Genomic DNA, 19975 nt, shown 5'->3' with positions numbered 1-19975 from the left:
CCCCCCTTTTTTTTTAAAGATGGATATTTAGAAGAAATAGATAAATTTCTAGACAAATTTAAATCAAGAAGATACACACAGCTTAAACATGTCTTCTAACAAAGAAAAACATGGGACCAAATGGACTCATTGTGAATTCTACAAGACTTTAAAGAAGAACAATTAGCAATGATCTTCAGTGTACTCCAGAAAACAAAAGGAGAGGGAACACTTCCAAATTATCATAGGAAGCCAGTATTACTTTGAAACTAAAACTAGATAGTATACTACAAAACAGTAGTTCTCAACCTATAGGTTGTGACCCCTTTGGGGGCCAAATGACTCTTTCACAGGGGTTACCAAAGACCATATGAAAACAGAGATATTTATATTATGATCCATGACAGTAGTTATGAAGAAATAACAAAAATAATTTTATGGTTATGTTATCATAACATTAGGAACTGTATTTTCAAGGGTCATAGCATTAGGAAGGTTGAGAACCACTGATGCAAAAGAAGAAACCTAAGGACCAATCTCCCTGATGAATAAAGATGTAAAAATTCTGAATGAAGCACTTAAAAACCCAATTTAATGACACATTGATCCTATACCATATCCATTTGGTTTCATCCATCTACAAGTATGTTGTAATATGCAAATTAATACATTTGATACAGCACATAGATTACTAAGAAATTGAAATTGCAAGGTCATCTCAGTAGATGCAAAAAAGGCTCTTGACAAATTTTAGCATCCCTTCATGATAAAAGACCTGAAGAAACTAGGAATTCAAGGAATGTATCTTTATAAAAGCTATATAACAAATCTGCAATCAACATTATACTAGAAGAGGAAAAACTAAAATTCTCTACAATGGCATGGTATTGACACAAAACCAAATAGATCAGTAAGAAAGAGGGCTCAGAAATAAATCTACCAACTACAGATGTGTGAATTGTAACAAAGATGCTCAATACATCAGAGAGAGAAAAGCCTCCCCCAAATAGTAATGGCTGAACTTAGGTCCACACGTAGAAGAGTGAAAGTAGACCCCTATTTTTCCCCTTGCATGACTTATCAATAAAGAATATTTAGTTTTATCTTAATGTAAAACTAAAACTTTTTGTCAACTGCTAGATGAAAATATAGGTAAAACAGCTCAAAATGCAGGCATAAAGAGCTTTCTGAAAAGGACTTTAGTGGCTTAGGAGATAAAAGCAAGAAACTGACAAAAAGGATCACATGAAATTCCAAAGCTTCCAAACATCAAAGGAAACAGTGAGCAGAGGAAAGAGTCAGCTACAGATTGGGAGGAGAAATCTGGCTACATCTGACAGGGCATTCATACCAAGAGCACAAACCTACAAAGAGCAAATGTCCCCAAAATAAATCCATCCAATAACAAATGGGTAAATGAATTCAATGGTCTTAGCTATCAGAGAATAAATTACACTGAGATTGCCACATCCTACTCAGGCTGGCCACCAAGAAACCAGGTGACAATGAACCAGGATGAAGATATATAAGGAAAACATTTAACTGGAGCTAGCTTTCCGTTTTATGCTCTGCTGGGAATGAATGATACTCATTCAGTCACTCCGGGAATCAGCATAGAGGTTCCCCTAAAAACAAAACCTGAAAAGAGAACTACATATGATCCAGCTAAGGCTTCCTACATATTTACCTGAAGGAATCAACACACCAGAGAGAAACCATCACTTCATGCAGATTGCACTGCTAGTCACAGAAGCCAAGATATGGAAACATTCAGATAAACACAATCTTGGCTGCACACATCAGCTACAGTGAAGAAAGAAATTAGGTAATTTTGTAATTTTCAGGGAAATCTATGGAATTGGATATCAAGCCAAGTGAAATAAGCCAGACTAAGACAAACACATTTTTCTCTTTGGTAGAATCTCAATCTCTCTCTCTCTCCCCTCCCCCCCAATCTCTCTCTCTCTCTCTCTCTCCTCTCTCTCTCTCTCTCTCTGTGTGTGTGTGTATGTATGTGAGCAGAGGAGAAAGAGAAAAGATAAGGAATGAATATAGAATATAGGTCAAGTATGGTGATATACATGTATCAGAGTCATAATTAAATCTATGTATAAGCTAACCAATAGAAACTAATAAGGAATGGGGAAAGGGGAGGTTTGAATTTGAACATGCTCCTAAGAAGCCAACTATTGCTCAGTGTGGAGGTTTGGTGGTGTGGTAATCACAGAAACAGGAATGAGAGCAGGATCAGAGAGCTAAGGAGAACACCAGCAGCACAAATCTCCTGTGGGGAGTCAAGGGCACGAAGCGGAAGCCACCGGTGACTGTAAGGATGCACTGAGTAGCTCAGGAAGTACAAGGGAGCAGGATTCAGGACAAGACTACGTGGAAGCAAAATGATATGCATGCATCAAGAGGATCAGGTCATAGTGGCCAGAAGGGACACAATGGGGCCTGAAATGAGCCTGTAAGTACTCATTTACATGTTAGTGATGACAAGCTCCCAGTAAGCAGCATGAGGCTGCCTTTCAGATCTTTAAGGTTTTAGGATGGGACTTGGAGACAGGTTTGGAAACACGACCTCACTGAGGACCATCAGTGAGACTCTGGGAGTCTGATCTCTTTTACATAGGAACAGAACTAGACCTTCTCCTAAATAGTCTGTGACTCAGAGCTAAATCCCACAAGGAAGGAACCTGCTAGGAACCCAGCATTATGCGAAACCCTTCACACACATCTAACACTCATAACAATGAAGGACACCCCTCCTTTACAGAGGGAGAAAGAGCCTGAAAGGATTTGTCTAGTATCACCGGTGGGAAAAGTTGGAGTATGCTTGGGGCTACCAGATGCCAAAGTTCATTCTCCTAATTACTATAGCACATAGACTAAGAAATGATGACCCAGGACTTGGGTAGAAGGGGAAAAGAACATTGGCCAATTCACTAAAGTGTGCCTTCGGGGATCTTTAGTGTTCCAAATGGGAGAAAAAAAAAGCAGCAAGTGTTACTACAAGCCATTTCTGCAAGTAGTAAATCCGTACCAATGTCTACCTGAAAATGTGAGATAAAAGACATGGAGCAGGGAGAAAACCATGGGGTCTTTTACCCGGTATTTGTAATTGTTCTGGCCAGAATGCTCTTTTAAAGCCTGCTCCAGTGGCATGGTTGGTGAGTGTGCGGTATGTACACAGCTGAATGCTCTTTTCCTGGTATTTGCAAGGCCACCCCACTTTCTTCACATCTTTACTCAGACTTAATGAAGGTCTTTTCTGACCATCTCACTTGAGCCTGCAAACGTCACCTTGAATGTGACGACCGTTAGCACATATTTCCTGCATCTAACACATTGCATACTTCAATTGTTTACTGTCTTGTCCTGTGTAAGCCGGGCCTGGGAGGGCATAGGCTTTCTGTCTTCTCTTACACTCACAGCATCTGGACTGGTTTTTTTTTTTTTTTCTTTTGAAACATAATTCATACTTAAGTTGTTCTTGTGATCTTTGAAAAGTTAGTTTCAGTTCCACCCTGTTTGAGATGTCAACATCTACATGTTTGGGAGTAATAATCACACACACACACACACACACACACACACACACACTTCTTGGTATTTTAAGTAAGTTTGTCATTCTGTGCATTTACAGCTCTTCTGGAGCATTTATGCCCAACAAGAAAGGTTAGGAAAACTTATGATCTTTGTCATTTGCTCAGCAACAAACATACTGTAGATCATTACTACATAATTAAAGAATCAGGTTTAGTATTACAGTGACATTAATTACCAAATATGTAGTACAGCCATTAAATGCTATGTTTCAGAGAAAACATTAATACCAAGACTGAACATACCAAGTAACTTGACTAGGCATATAAAAGTCTAAGACAATCTGAAAGAAAAGCATCCATTCTTCATATTAGGCTTATTTATTCACTGCTCACCACTGTGGCTCTAAAAATGTTTGTTCATGAACATTCACCATTGACTCCATGACACAGGGCCTGATGCTTAGACATATACTGGATACTCTTGAAGACTTTTCTATTACTAACTAAATTCATGAAGAAGACCCGTAACTACTTGGAACTTGAAGGTAGCAATAATTCCTGTCACACATCTATTCACTCATCAGACACAACACATTCAATTCCTTAAGTGTCAATCATTTGGAGTGTAAAGCTAAGAAAGGCAGAATCCTGCATTTATGTAATTCAGTCTATCAGGTCAACAAGCAGACATACTGTATTGAAACATCAAGGTTAAATGGACACGCTGTTACATGGAGTTTCTCCTCCCCGCTCCTTCCCACCTTTTCCACAGTTCATACTCAAGGCTATTTCCAGGTTCATTTTCTGACCTTCAAAAGTGAAAGGTGACCTCTAGCACAGCAGTTCACTACTGCACCCAAGCCTCATGCTCCCCCTGTAGCTCCCTTAATGCCTCGCACTTTCTGGTTACAAGAGGCGTATCTTCAATGTCAATAGCTTTTTCATGGAAAAGAATCAAATAAAAACTCCGCACACTTGATTTGAAAACTTTTAGCCCACGTGCTGGTACTTCCATAACTTTTGGGCCAGGGGTTGGTATGCTGGAGCTTCTATCATTTTTACACATGGGAAGAGGTCTACTTGGACATTTCAGAGCTGAGAAATTAAAGAAAGGACACGCAGAGAATACAGAGTATGAAGAGAAGTGCAACACTGAACAGCTACCCATAACCAAACTATCTGACATTCAAGTTCACTCAGGGAGATAAGCTGTTTTGACCCAGGTAGGAGCTTCTAAGACGCCTGGATAGAGCAGAAGCCTGGCTGCCACTTAAAGGACTGGAGATCCCCCCAGCTCCACTGCTGTAGTCCGCTGGCATGCACCTACCTGCAGAGCTTCTGCAGACAAAGCCCACCTGTCTGCCTTACCTTAGCTTACGGTCTTCCCTTACTTCTGGAGGCTGATACAGAGGGGTTCAATTTAGTAAAAGCTGCACTAGGGTGCTGTGGAATCCAGCAACAAGGACTGTGTAACTCCAAAGAGGATGCTTGGCATTGGCCTCCATCTGGTCACACCACGGAATCGCTACCTAAACTGAGGCTGCTCCACTGTTACAACTGAGTCTACAGTGAATGTGGTCTTTTAGAGGCTCTTCGGAACTTGTGAGACTTGTAGAGAACTCTAGGAAAGCCCCCCCATCTTAGGACAGAGCTGGAATCCTAAAGCTTGGTCTATTAGACTCTAATTCATTTGACAGCAGCTTGTACCCACTCAGATATCCCTGAAGGACAGTGCCTTGCAGACTTGCCCATGATGGCTGGTGGAATAAGTGATTTTAATCAGTACTCCCCAAGGCTTATATGAAATGGCTCAGATGCTGTGTTTTCGACAATTTATCCTCATTGCTGTTAAATGCTCTGCTGGAATTTGGTAAGTGTAAGCTCATTTTCAGATGGCACACCAATGGGAGAGCTAAAACTAACTTGTGCTTGATCCCATGTTAGCACCATAGCCAGTCTCCCCATGTCTCTGACAAAAGACCACCACTGAATTGTCTTTGATGTATTAAATGCTATAAAATACATAATTCCTCTTTCCATGAGCCTCTAGCTCCTCAAGTCACTGGAGATCTCTAGCATGTGAGGATTTCCTTCTCTATTATATACTGGGTTCTTTTACAGCACCTGTAATATCAGTGTTCACATTTGGGGATTTTCATGATGCCTGGCATAAGATAAACTATTATAGTTGACTATTCCTTCAACTACAATAGTTCAGATGACCCTGGAGGCATAGGAAGATGGCTTACTGGGTAAAATGTTTGCTGCACAAGCATGAATCCGAGTTCAGACTCCCAGCATCCATGTGAAAAGTCGGAAGCAGCAACTTAAGCTGCTCCACTCCAGTGCTGGCAGCCACAGGGAGCAGATTCCTGGGGTCCACCGACCAGTCAGTATAGTTCAATCTGTAAACTTCAGGTTCAGTGAAAGAGCTTGTCACAAAAACCAGAGTGTTGGATGAAGAAGATATCTGACATTAATAACTTCTGCCTCCTACAGGGCACACATAGACATGTGTACATCAAGGAGCACCCCTACACACAAACATGTACTGAAGAGGAGGAAGACGAGGATGAGGAGGAAGAGGAAGGAGAGGAGAAGGAAGAGGAAGAGGAGTAGGAGGAGGAGGAGGAGGAGGACTATGACGACGACGAAGACAACGACGACAGGAGTTCACCACTGCCTCCTTACTCTTGTTTACCCATAATATTGAGGGGAAAATCCACCTAAGCCATAGAAATAAAGTTAAGACTCTGAACAGAAGATCAGTATAACTAAAATTTAAATCTAGTTTTTCTTTCACTTACTTTAACAATAAGGATAAACAATATATCTATTTAAAAGAAAACTAGTTTCATTGCTAAACAAAGCACATTAACTGTTTGAAGAAAACATTACAAAAATATTTAGAAAAACGCTAGCTTAACTTAATGAGCAAAAACCACAGGCAAGCAATTCACTAACATGAAACATACAGGCTAACAAAGCAGTAAAGTGTCCTATCTCTCTAGACAATCTTTTTCTATCAACTTGGTAAAGCTTTAACGAAACTGCAGTCCAGAAATCATCGAGTGAAAGGTTACTTACACTCAGTGTCTTAAGGAGAGGATTGTGAACATTGCTTAGGGCAGCGGTTCTCAACCTGTGGGTCGTGACCTCTTTTCTGATCAAATGACCCTTTCACAGGGGTCACATATCAGATGTTTATATTATGATCCATAACAGTAGCAAAATTAGTTATGAGGTAACAACGAAAGTAATTTTATGGTTGGAGATCACCACAACATGTGGAACTGTATTTGGGTTGCAGCATTAGGAAGGTTGAGAACCACTGAAGTAGGGTAAAGAAACCTTTAAAATGTTACCCCTGAAGTATGCGTGAGGCAGTGTGAATATGTACATTATATACTTATATGTACATAGACGTGAACTAAAACAACCTTCACATTTTACTATACAGTTCCTTAAAATACACGGTAAGAAATCATGTTAATGAGAATTTACGCAGTGTTGTTTTGAGGTTAAGAAGAGTGCTCCCTTACCACGCATCAATGACGTACTAAAGTTCCGAGCTATCTGGTCATGGGGAAAACAGTGATTTAAAAAAAAAGAGCCTTATTTTACAGGTTATTGTAAAGACTGAATTAGAATTATATTCCAGAATTTCAAAGCATGCCTAGCATAGAGAGTACTCAACAAATATTAAATGCTACTACTCCACATGTAATAAATATGGCAGCAGCCTAAACTTGAATGACATTAATGTTTTAAATGATTACATATTAATATTATGTTAAGTAACTGATTAATGTTTTAAATAGTAACATATACTATAACACTGAATGACAGAAGGATTTAAAAGATTATAGTAAATCCATACAGCGTCATACTATTAGATAGCCACTAAAATGTTGTTTGCAAAGAAATTGTAATGTTGGAGAAACTCTTGAGTTAAAAGTGAAATGGCATGATATAAACATGATCTCAATGATGTAAAACACATACCCATTTAGAAAAATAGCAAAAAACACACTAACTAGTAAAAGTAGTTTTAATAGTGTGACTTGACTCCCATGCTGCTGTTTTCTTCTCTGCCCTTCACTACCAGGAACCTTTCTCTTCTTACAATAAGGAAGAAACAGGAGAATATTATAGTTTTGGAAGAGTAGAGGAAGGCAATATATGTAAAACTTACAGAAATGCCCAACTCTTCGTATGTGACATGATACAGAAACGATGATGGCTTTCCAAAACTAGATTCTTTTCTCTGAATTTCTGTTCTTTTCCCAAATACTGTTATTAATGCAAATAAACATCACACCATACAACAGTAAATATCCCTTGGTTGGACCTGCTTATAAATGTGTAATCAGGTATACACAATACACTCCTTTCCTAAAACCACCCATACTCTCTCGCCCAACCTCCATCAGTTTCTACCTGGCTCTGACCTAGGACGCCATACCAACCCTAGCTATAAGCAATCTCGCAGCCAAGCCTTCTGTGTACACTTCACCCTCTGGTAGCTTAGACCTTTCTATCCATCAAACTAAAAAGCACTTATTTCTGTTGCAATTTCCAAAGAGAACACCTCTGCTCCAGCCGTGACAAAGACAAAACACCCCCTTTAGTCTGAGGATTTCTAATTAGTCTGGACACTAATTCTTTATGCAAAATTGCTTTCCTTCCAGTAGAACTCTAGAGTGGTCTCTGAACTCCACCTTTCACGCTATCTTGCAAAGCATCTTCATTTCAGACAGACAGCTTCTGATCTTCGGAGCTGATTGGCAGTCATCGACCCCAGTGAGACCCGGACGTTATAACAACCAGACCAATGGAAATAAATAATCACAACTCACAGGAAACTTTGAGACTTAGATCCTTAATAAAGTACTCCTTTTACACAAATCTCAAGAGAACGTCTTACCTATCTATCAGCATTCCCAGATAGCCAGTGCCAAAAAGAAATAAAAAAATAAAAAATAAAAATTCTAGTTAACATATCCGAGGTCACCCAACCACCTGCATTTCCAGATAGTTCTGCCTGAGGTCTTAAGAGCTGAGAAGGCAGAAACTAAATGTGCACTGCTGTCCTACCTGAGGCTGCTCTCAGGCTTCTCTCAGACATGCCCAGCATCTAACCAGTTCCAAACTTTACAAACTCATTCAACACATTCTAAATGCACCATAAATTTATATTTGTTAATCTTGATATGAGAACATTTAAACATTTCAAACTACATAAAAATATGACAAACAATATAAAACAAAGAAATTTGTTGACAACGTAGTTCTAAAACATCACCATTTCTTATACTGCAATACAGCAGCAAATCAGCTTACATGGCTCTCCAGAAAACAGTGTTTTCAGTGGAGTGTTATCAACAAAAGTCAGCACAGTCCCACACAATAATGTCTCCAATTTATTATCTTTTCCACAGTACAAATTTTTCACAAACCATAAATTCTTTGCATTTATTCAAAGTCTGTAAACAAGTGCCTGAATCCCCACACCCCAGACCACAGTTTAAGCATGTGAATGTTTTAAGTCCTTCGATCAAGTTTTACTCTTCCACTTGTATAAGGAATCAAGAGCCTTCTGTCTTTACATTATTTATATTTTATCATACAGCCTGCAGTGCAGTAAATCACAGTGAAAGCCCTGGGGAAAACAAAACAACATGGTCTTTACAGCAGGACTTGAAACTTTATAATAATAAATGCATTTGAGGAAGCGTCCCATAATAAAAGTGTGGGTTTTCATTTCCAGAAATCAAGTCAATTAGAAACCCTAGTTTCTACTTAAAAACCCCTTTTATCTAAAAGTGAAAACAGTCCCCTATCCACAGTCACTTTATAAACTCTATACAGTTTTACTTGCAGAGATTTTGTTTTCCAGTCTGGAAAACAGTAGTGCAATCAGTTTTACTTCTTTTAAGTTATTTAGTCCATGATGGAAACAGCTCTGTGGAAAGATAAGAAGATATTCTGGTAAACAAGAAAATTTTGCAAGCCCATGCTGGCTTACAGTCCATTAAAGCTCGTAAGTCCATAGCGGCTTTCAACAGAATGCTGTGTGTACATCACTAACATCAATGCAGAAATAAATAGGCGGAAAGAACTGTAAACTGCCTCCTGTCGATGACTCCGGTGGTATCTGACTTGATGAACGGATTGCGTAGTCAGTTAGATATAAGCAGACAGTAGACAGCTGCCCTTACGGACACTTCCACTATGGCATCAAGTCTGGAAAGCCCCAGTGGAGTTACATTCCTAAAAGTAAAATAAAAACGGAGTGGAGGGTGGGAGATAAAAGTTTACAGATGCCACTTGAATGGAATTCCATCACGTCAGCCGAGTCACTTAGACTTCTTCTTGAAAAGGCTTTTGATTTTGGATGGCTTTTTGCTTTTCTCACCATTATGGCAGAGGTCATGTGGGATGCTGCTTACTCTGGAAACATTTGAGGCTTCCTGAACTGGCTTGCTCTCGTTGCTGGCCGAGGAGCACGATGTGTGTCGGGGATGAGGCACCGGGATGCCGCTGGAGAGCTGGTGCATGCTGCAGGATTTCTCCAGGATGCCGTTGTACACTCTGCTTGCAGGGCTGAAGATCATGCTCTTGGTTTCCGTCAGACCCACACACTCGGGGGAGCCCCGGGAGACATCTGCTGTCACTGGCGAGTCCCCCCTGGAAGAGCCCTCCAGGGAGAGCTCATCCCTTGAGATTTTTCGAGAAGACAGTGTTTGGTATATCTCAAGGCTTGAAGGAGGAGACTGTTTTCTCCCAATGGAAGAGTTTAAGGAGTCACATTCTGAACCTGTGTCTGGTACTTCCCTGAATGAGACAGACAAAGGTAATACCTTTAGAGCTACATGTTATTAACAGTACCAGCAAATACTCTACCAAATCAACTTCCATTCATTATTTACTATAAAAAAAAGATGTTATAATTATATATATATATATGCATGTATAAATATATGTAAGATTTGAAAAGTTTTCCTTTAAAATAACCTGTCATCTCCCCACCTCGTGTGTGTGTGTGTGTGTGTGTGTGTGTGTGTGTACGTACTGTGTATGTATGTATGTGTGTGGCTGTATGTGTGCAAGAGTAGACCACAGGTCAACACTGAGCATCCTCCTTGACTGCTATCCATGCTATTTTTTGAGACAGAACTCATGAGCTCAGGCTGACTGGCTAATGAGCTAGAGATCTGTCTCCAGCCCTTCTCCTGCTGGAGTTAAGACGCGTGTTGTACACGGTTCTTACACTGGTTCCAGGGATCCATACTCAGTGCTCATGCTCATGTAAGCACTGTATTGTCTGAGCCACTCTCCAGATTTAGGATAATTTACAACAATCAAACAAAATAATTAAGTTATGCCTTCTTTAACTTGCAGGGAGATGAAAATGTTTGAGTTTTGAATTTTCATAAGCCTTTTTGACTTTTGCTCTCCTTCAATACTATTTTTCTTTCTGAACCACAAAACTGCCAGTATATGTTTGAAAAGATGAAATTTTAATCACTTCCTTTAATGTTTAGATATGAACTTGATGAAATATAACTTTTTGAGGAAAGGATGAGGAACTATGACACTGCACTAAAACCAAAGCTCTGCCTGCTCCCACTGCTGAGCTATCTCCCCAGCCCCTGGCTTATGTTTTTTTAAATGTGCATTCTTTCTACAGCATGTATCCTTTGGAAATCATACACAACATTTGCATTATTTTCTCTGTAGTAACCTGTAGCTAAATTCATGTACGTTTTACAAGAAGATATGTTTTTAAAGAAAAAAGAAAGACAACTCTGGTGACGGCTCGTGAGTGTCTATGAGTGGAATACGGACAGAACGGTCAGCTTAACAGTAGAAGCCATTACTAGGAGAGCAGCAGAGGCGTTCCCTGAAGTCAGATTCCTCTCATATTTATAACCTGCTGTGAAGTTTTGACAAGCTATGCGAAAGGAGAACTTAACTAACTTTCCATGGTAGAAAGGTTCTGTGGGCCAGGGCCGCTCTGGCATCCCCTACCATCTTCCAGAAAGCACAGGAAAACAAGTTAGAGGTAAAGCCATCCTGCTGCTCACTGTGGTCATACTACAAACATACATGAATCAAATATTCATAATAATTAGCTCCCTGTGGGAAGATGCACTAAATCCATACTTGCAGTGAGACTGCAAATGCCAATTGTTTCCTTAAGAACAGGCCTCAAAGACTGTCTGCTAATTAAAAAATAACTCTCACTAGGCAGTGAGATCATTATGGGAAAAGTGATCTGATGTTAATATCACAAGAGCCATGTGGCAGGAGCCATGCAGACTGCCATCCACACTACGAATATGTGGCAAAATCAGAAGCCAACAACGTTCTTCTGTTACCAGCAGCACTGAGATGTGAGCTCCCGACAGCCATGGGCCTCACGCTGCACTGACCCCTCTCAGACAGAATGAACTGCATGCTGCTATACTCATGGTGGAGAAGGAATTAGTTGTGAAGTTCATCTGATTCTATTGTTCGCTCCATTAGGTTCTCAACATTTTCTTAAGCCCTGGGCAAATGAAACTGCCTTTAGAAACTGAAAACAAACAGATCTCATGCTTAGAGTGGTACAGAAATAAGACCTCAGCCATATAACCACAAAGAACTGAATTCTGCCACAAAGGGGACTCCAGATCCCACATGACAATCAGCTGGGCCAGCACCTTGATTTTAGCCTCTGATACACAGAGCAGAAAACCCATTCAGGCCAGATGTACGTCAGATATACAGAACTGAGGTCCACAAACAGGTCACACACACAAAATACACTGTGGCACTGCTGCCACTCCAACCCCATGTCCCCCCCCCCCCCCCGAGCTCCACTTAGACCCACACTCTGCACTTATGACATTAAGCATCAATACCATTGTTTCTCAGCAGTGAAGTAGATAGCCTCCTCCTCCTCTTCGTTCCGATACAGAGCAGGGCAACTTGACACAGACAGGATGTCTGGATCTGGGGAAGGCAATGAGTGCTGGGGATGCTGCGGATGGTGCGGGTGCCGAGGGTGGGCTGCCAGAGGAGCATGTGCAGGAGGCTGAGCTCGCTGAGACTGTGGGGAGGACGGCACGATGCTGCGACGAGAGCGGCATAAACTGCTGCTTCTGGCTAAAGATCCAGCAGGTTTAGCTACGGTCCCTGAAAAATACAAGTCAATGAAAATGCTCATAGCCACCAAAGTCCCTTAACTGTCTTCTTGCAAACATGTACACAAGAACTGATGTAAAATATCAGGTTTAATGTTTATTCAAGCAACTATATCAACAAATGCCATTCTCTACCACCAATGGCAAATGTAACAGCAATTACTACAAATGTAATAAAATGGTAACAGAAGTAAAACTAAAGTAAATGAACACCAATGTAGTTTTGCTATAAAAATCTAACACTATTAAAAAGAATAATTTAAAGTGCTATTCAAAATAACCCTTAGATTTAAAGTCACTATAGCATACTTGGAAGAAATTATAAACTGTTTATGAACACTCACACCGGATCAGGAGGAAAAAAACTGTATAAAGTATCAATGGATAGTCTTGACATATCACAACCTGTTTGACCTTTAAGAAGGTTTAAATGAAGACTACACAGTCTCTCAGCTGAAACCAAAGCTTGCTTCCTGAACATAGGTCATCACGAAGCTTCTATCTTAGGTCTCCCTATCTACTGACTATCTCGAGAACCAACTTCTCAAGCTAGCTCTTCATGCGTGCTGCATCCTTCCTATGCCACAGCACCAGGGAAGGAGCACACCTTCATGAACCGGGCTTAGACAGCAGCAGGCCTCAGGCTACACACCAATGCTCTCTTCCCCAGGACTCAGCTCCAGCCAACCCGTCCAATCGTCATCACAGTGAATGAGTTTACTTCTAAGATCCAGCTGACACTCAATCAATCAAGAATTTTGACCTTTCCTGTGTATTCTGATGTTTTTGTCTTGCCAATCATATTATGATGAAACCACAGAACAACAAGAAATAAAATAACTCTCCTAGTAATCAGAAATTATAGAGTACCTAAAGAGAAACTAATTTGAGGACAAATTTCTCACCAGGAACTTCAAAACACTTTGGAAAATGTACAGAATGAAATTAATCTACACCATTATCTAGTTAAACTGTTACTTTTCAGTGAAAGTGTCAATAAGGATATTTTCTGCCAAAGATGGAATTTCTCACTTCTAATTTGCTTAACAAAATACTAATCAATGCTATATTTTCAAAAAAGAACAAAAAAGGGGAAAAAGTGAAACAATGATAAGCAGATAATTATTTCTAAATAATGAATAAAAATGTAACAAAATGATGGCTGTGACAGCCCACACATCAAAACACAGCAGACAATACTAACAGCAAGTGAAGAGTTTCGAAATCACATTATGTGAAGCCCCTACCTGGTGAGAGTGTGATAGAAGGGGATAGGGAAGACGGAGGGAAGCAGAGTGTGACAACAAACTATGTAAGAGCCTCGGGATAAAACAGGTGAGCGAAGCAGGCTACACATCTGCATCACATATTCCCAAACTATCGATGACGCAAATTTAGGAATAGTGCAGTATTGTTTCGTATTCATCCAGGCTACAGAACCAATCATGCCAAGTGTGAGTGAGGAGACAGAAGCAGGACTCAAAAACACTGGGTATGCAAACAAACAAAACCCCTTTGAAGGCAATTTGGACATGACTAGTAGGAGATTCTTGCCTAGTGATCAAAAATCATTCAAAGGGTCCAGAGAAATTCTTAGAGCTGTGCATAATGTATAACATAAGAATTTGTGTTTCCACTATTGTTTTTAAAAGAAAAATATACAAGGAATCTCAGTGGGAAAGGAGAGAACCCATGTTATTAAATATATAAACAAGCTACAGTTGTCTCATATTAAACAATCACAGTAAATTTAACTTGTATAAACACAGAAAAACTCTGAAGCACATTTTTGGGCAAAGAAGTTGAAAATGATTATCTATGATTTGATGATACTTATGTAGGTGGTGTATTACATATGTAGAGAAAGCATGTTCTAACAGGCTTTAGAAAAGCACAACTTTAGAAGAGGGAAAGAGAGATGCTGCGGTTCATTTCAGAAAAACATGTAAGACGACCTGGTTACTTTTGTAGTGGACGGGCACAGTCTTCAGTGATTTTAAGAATGTACAAAGGGCTTTATGAGAAGTCTGACATACACTACATTCTACTCTGAAAGGATTTAGCAGATACTTAAAGCCTGGGGGAGGAAGAGTAATTCCATCCTCTAGTCGTCTACTCACAATAAATATATCAACTAACAGTTTCTGGGGTTTCTTCATGTAAAACTACAGACAGTAGTATTATGTGCATTAGAATCTTTTCCTTTGCGATTTACCTACAAAAAAAAACATGCTTCCTGGCCATTATTTCAAGCATAAGTAACACATAACCAATAAAGAGATATTTAAATGAAGCACCTTCATCCTACCATAGTACAGTTCAGGCTAACAGCCTTTGTTTTATAAGGTCCAGGACTTTGGTCCTTGTAACAAAGCAAAATGCAGTACCACTGTGTGGACACTAGGTGGAGGCACAGCTCTCCAATTCTATGAGCAATCAGATTAATTTCTAAAACTTCCTATAACATTTCAAACCAGCTACTTGTACTTTTTCACATTTACAAGTATAAATGTCTATGTATAATACCACAGTTATTTAAAACATATGTCAATTATTCACATTTAGTGTAAGTATCTTCTTTTAATGGGTCAAAAATAATGAAAAATAATTAAGTTTTACCATTTCCAAACTCTCAAAAGTGCTTCTAAAACAGGCAAGAAAAAGATGTAATTGATCCTCCTCAAGCACAATTCTGATTCTCAACAGTTACATATTTTAAAGAAAAACTATTTTTAAAAGGCTTAGTTTTCAAAGAAATATACACATATGATTCAGTATTATATAAGAGCACATATATAAACCAATAAGCAAATAGACAAATTCAATTTGCAAGCCAGCTTGAATACAGACGCAACTTAACCATCACCACTTCGCAGTCCAGACAAGGAGACAAGTGAAGTCACCTGCTTCAAGCATTCTCCAAACTTCCAAGCTGTTGCTCTCCCCGGGGGAGTTACTGGCTCCTCACCCCACTATGCCACGAACAGAATCAAAGCCAGGGAAAAGACAAACACAGGCCCACTGACTGGGAGCTATCTGTCAGATTAAGAGCTGGATTTTATCACAACGCTCTTATAGAATCAGAACTGTTCTAGAAGTCTCAGGAAAGCTGCAACATTGAACAAAAAAGGCCAAATTAAAAATTCTCAGATAAGATGACTTGACTGTCATCAAAATCTAATAGTTTGAGGTGTCAGTCAACCCAGAACTAAGTTAATAGTTAGTTCCCACTCTTCAGAGCTTCATTCTATTAACACGGTAAAAAAAAAAAAAAAAGTCTTAAGTATTGGAAAAATAGACCAGGTAAGCAGTAATAATGGTAAAGGATGCTTCCAATAATTTCTAATATAAAAACCTGTAAGCCGGGCGTGGTGGCGCACGCCTTTAATCCCAGAACGCGGGAGGCAGAGGCAGGTAGATTTCTGAGTTCAAGGCCAGCCTGGTCTACAAAGTGAGTTCCAGGACAGCCAGGGCTACACAGAGAAACCCTGTCTCAAAACAAAACAAAAAAAAACCAAAAAAAAAAAAAAAACACCCTGTAAACTGAAAACATCTGTAACTACAGAAAGTCAAGAGTTAAAGCATTCAAATTTTATCTTACCAAGGTTGTTTTTTACGAAGTAAAACTCAAAAGCATGGTGTACAACTAAGCAATATTAATACACGCAAAAGCGACCTTTGGAAGGACTTATATTCCTGCAAAACATCATGCTGGCATACAAGTAAAATCCTAGTCCTCAGAAGGCTAAGGCAGGAGGCTAGCCTGAGCTACACAGCAAAGCTCATCTTAAAACAACTAGCACATCTTACTTCTGTGCGTGCATATATAATGTTTTATACATACACATATACATATCACATCTAAGTTTTCATAAACAAGCACGGTTTAATTTTGCTAAAGACAGAAAGACTTAGTTCTCCACGAGTTAAGCAGAGCAGGGTAACACTATTAATAAAAGAATGTATTGAAAAGCTTAACAAAAATATTGGCAAAAAAAAAAAAGGAAAGAAAGAAAAGCCTTGGGAATGGAGCAAAGCATAAGCTGACGAAAGAGTCAGGCGCTGAGTTCAGCTGAGTTCAGCAGAGCCAGCATCCACACCCAGCTCCCAACACTCACTGCCTTCCACTTTCTCTGCAGTGTCCCTCAGAGTCCAGCATGTCACTGGTAGAACCATCTGCAGTCATAATGCTGTGCCGCCCTTTCTGATGCGACTCTCTCAGTTTAATTTAATGGTAAGTAATGCTTAAAAGCAAAATCCTACCGTGAGTTATATATGACAACTGTTGAAATATAAATGTGATAAATTATATAAATTAAGTATCCATACATCTTGATCAGGTAGATTTCTAAGACAGAATATATAACACACATTTAAAGAATATATGTGAGAATATATGGGAAAAAGAGAAAAAATATGTTTAAAAAAGTAGCAAAGAAGAATGTATTTTTCCCCTTAAGTTTCAAAGTACATCACTCCTAAAAGGTCATGTCAAGTACCTACTTTAAAAAGCAAACCAAGGCTTGAACTCTTTACTGAGCACTCACCTGGGAACTGTGACACTATTGGGGGTGTGTCTTCATCGAGGTCATCGACTCCTCCAGCAATAGGGTACGGTGGAATGGAGACTCTAGGCATCACCACCCAGCTGTGGTCAGAGTACAGAGAGGAGGTGAGACTGGGGAGCCCAGAGTTGTGAGCTATCTGAAAGCCACAGATCTTCTCAATCTGCTGCCAGCGAAAAAGCCGTTCTCGCAGACACGTTGTCAGCTCAGAGAGTGCTTTCCTGAAAAGCCAATGGATGGATTACTTATCGGACTGAAGTCTTTAATATGATACTGAAATTAAAACAACAGGAGACCACAGAAATTGACTGGTAAGAAGAAATTATCCAATTTCCGAATCAGTATAAATTATGTCATTACATATGCCTCACTGATTAAATATACATTATCTACATAGTATACAGCTGAGCACCGACAGACAGACGGACAGAGCAGCATTCTCACTTGGCTTCCAGAATCTTGTGGTCTACTTCATCCAGGGAGGAACTGTGTGCGACGTGCAGGGTCCCAAAGACTGTGCTTCTCTTCTTTTTAATTTTTTCTGCCTAGACCCAAAAGGTAAAGAATAAAGCTAGGCTGAGGAAAATGGCTACTTCTATAACCAGTGAAGTTGATCCTGGTTTTGACTCTATTAATCATAAAACCAGTAGAAAATTATTAGCCAAGATACAGACATGTTTTCAAAATAAGAAAACAGATGAGAAAGAAAGCATGCTCTCCTAAGTCAAAGACATTTAAAGCTTTGTTCTAGAGAACTGTTTCTCAGATTTCTATAGCCGCGAAAGACCAGAATCTTCTATTAAAACCAACAGAAAGACATTAACCAAATCCTACTGCAATGAGGTGTTAGTGAGTCAACTATGCATTTTTCCAGAATTCAGATTAAGACTTACTCTTATTTCACACAATTTAATGAACAGCAAACATGAATTTCTAGTAACTACTAACCTGCATGAGATAGGAGGCAGCGACCTGGAGGAGAGAAGCTCCGTATAAAACGTTTACAATAGTGGCAAAAGTCACAACTGCTCAAGGACACTACGGTAATTTTGAAAGCTATATATGCACTTCTCTAGAGAAAGTAATTTTACTTTAAATTCAATAATTGCAAGGGTCAATTTAGATGACAAACTCTAATTTTAAAAACAGAATCTTCAAGAAGGGCTTTTACTGAGGTCTTTGTATTTTAAGTGATTGACCATGAAATAAGAGACTACCTCGTCCTTAGCGATGGCTAGCTGCATCTCAGCATTCTGCCTCTTAATATTGTAGTACTGTACTTCCACTTCATGTGTTAGCTGAAGCCATTTCTGTAGTGCGTCAGGGACAGACCAGCTGCTTCTGAGTTCAAACTCCTTTTCAGCCTTTTTTAGAGCCATGCGGACCTGGAAGGATGAGAGGAAGAAAACACAAAGGGAGAAAAGACCGAAATAAACGTTGGTACCAAAACAAAACAAAATAACCAAAAACAATTCAATTATGGACTTAACAAAAACCTTTTAAAGTCCCTAAATCTAAATGTTTTATTTCAAAACTAGCACTGACTTGAAGTACATCATAAGATTACTAAGCAAAGCTGAACCCACAGATTAGTGAAGGGGCACATGTGTCCACACACATATAAAATGTGGAAATACTTAGTTTTTGTATTTTATAGCTGTTAAGCTAAGACAAATCAGACTCAAAAGAAAACAACCCAGGAAATATATAAATTACTGGTCAGACTTTCCGCACAGTACATTTTTTGGTAACCTAGGATATGAAGCAATACCCACATAAACCAAGCAGGCTTTCAAGGTCTCCTTCCCTGATGCCCTGTCTGTTCTTTCTTGCGCTTCTCCCACTACAGCCTGTTCCACCCTTTCTAGATCACCCACTGCTCCTGTAAGCAAGCAGACACTAAGCATGAATAGACTATGTGTAAATTTCAAGAAAGTCAATTCTGGCCAAGAATATATTTGATTTTCCCTGTGAGAAACTATGCATTGAAGTATTTTTCCCACATGCTATTTAAGGGCCAGCCAATTAAATAAAGGAAATAAGATGTCTGATGTGTTAAGTGTAATAAATGCTAAGGAAAAAAATATATATGAAGGGAAGCCCCACTAAGAAAGTGACAAAGAAGGAGCAGAGACTCAGTCCTTGGAACAACTTACTTACAATCTAGGCAGGATGGTGGGACTGGCATGCATAATGAAAACCTTCCCATCAGGCCATGGGGGCACGATGGAACACTGATTCTGGTGTCCAGCCCATGATTGCAGAATGACTGCGCCCACAAAGCTAACTGAGCTAACTGAAACTCCCTCCATTTCTAAACTAAAGTGCAGAGGGATGTGTGATCTGAACAAATCCAATTGATTTAAATAAACCTTTCTGTTTGCCAGAGTAAACTAAGAATAGGACTACACAAACTTTTGATAAAGAAATAGAACAGCTGTTGGGCAGTGTAGAAAAATATTTTAAAACTCCAAAGTTAAAAAGAAATCACAACAGGACACAAAGTGTATAAACCAAAAAAAAAAAAAAAGTTGCAACTTGAGACTTTAAAAAAAGGTTTTTTCAATAGAAGCAACTTCTTAGGTGACACTCACCTAGTGTGATTCATTGTGTAACGTACATGCGACAATGTGAATTTAGTAAGATGGTTGGCTAAGCTATGTGGCATCCTTGTTGATATCTCTTGAAGAAA

General features: G+C 39.4%; 1 protein-coding gene across 3 annotated transcripts in view; it reads right to left on the bottom strand.

Moving 5' to 3' along the window:
* Positions 1 to 7564: 7564 nt before the first annotated feature.
* The window catches only part of Stim2 (stromal interaction molecule 2), a 151479-nt gene continuing 139068 nt past the window's right edge, over positions 7565 to 19975 (bottom strand). For 2 of the 3 annotated variants that reach the window (XM_029545104.1, XM_029545103.1), the window contains exons 8-12: positions 18501 to 18668; positions 17728 to 17828; positions 17266 to 17504; positions 12437 to 12710; positions 8933 to 10364 (exon numbers count right to left, since the gene is read on the bottom strand). In XM_029545104.1, the coding sequence (XP_029400964.1) occupies positions 9887 to 10364; positions 12437 to 12710; positions 17266 to 17504; positions 17728 to 17828; positions 18501 to 18668 (1260 nt within the window). In that variant the 3' untranslated portion in view covers positions 8933 to 9886. Of the gene's footprint in view, positions 10365 to 12436; positions 12711 to 17265; positions 17505 to 17727; positions 17829 to 18500; positions 18669 to 19975 lie in introns of all 3 variants that reach the window. The other variant, XM_021210818.1, reaches the window with a different exon arrangement.

Source organism: Mus pahari, chromosome 13 (genome assembly GCF_900095145.1).
Source record: "Mus pahari chromosome 13, PAHARI_EIJ_v1.1, whole genome shotgun sequence".
Classification (NCBI taxonomy): domain Eukaryota; kingdom Metazoa; phylum Chordata; class Mammalia; order Rodentia; family Muridae; genus Mus; species Mus pahari.
The sequence above is the reverse complement of the archived record's forward strand: the minus strand, read 5'-3'. Positions and strand labels throughout refer to the sequence as shown.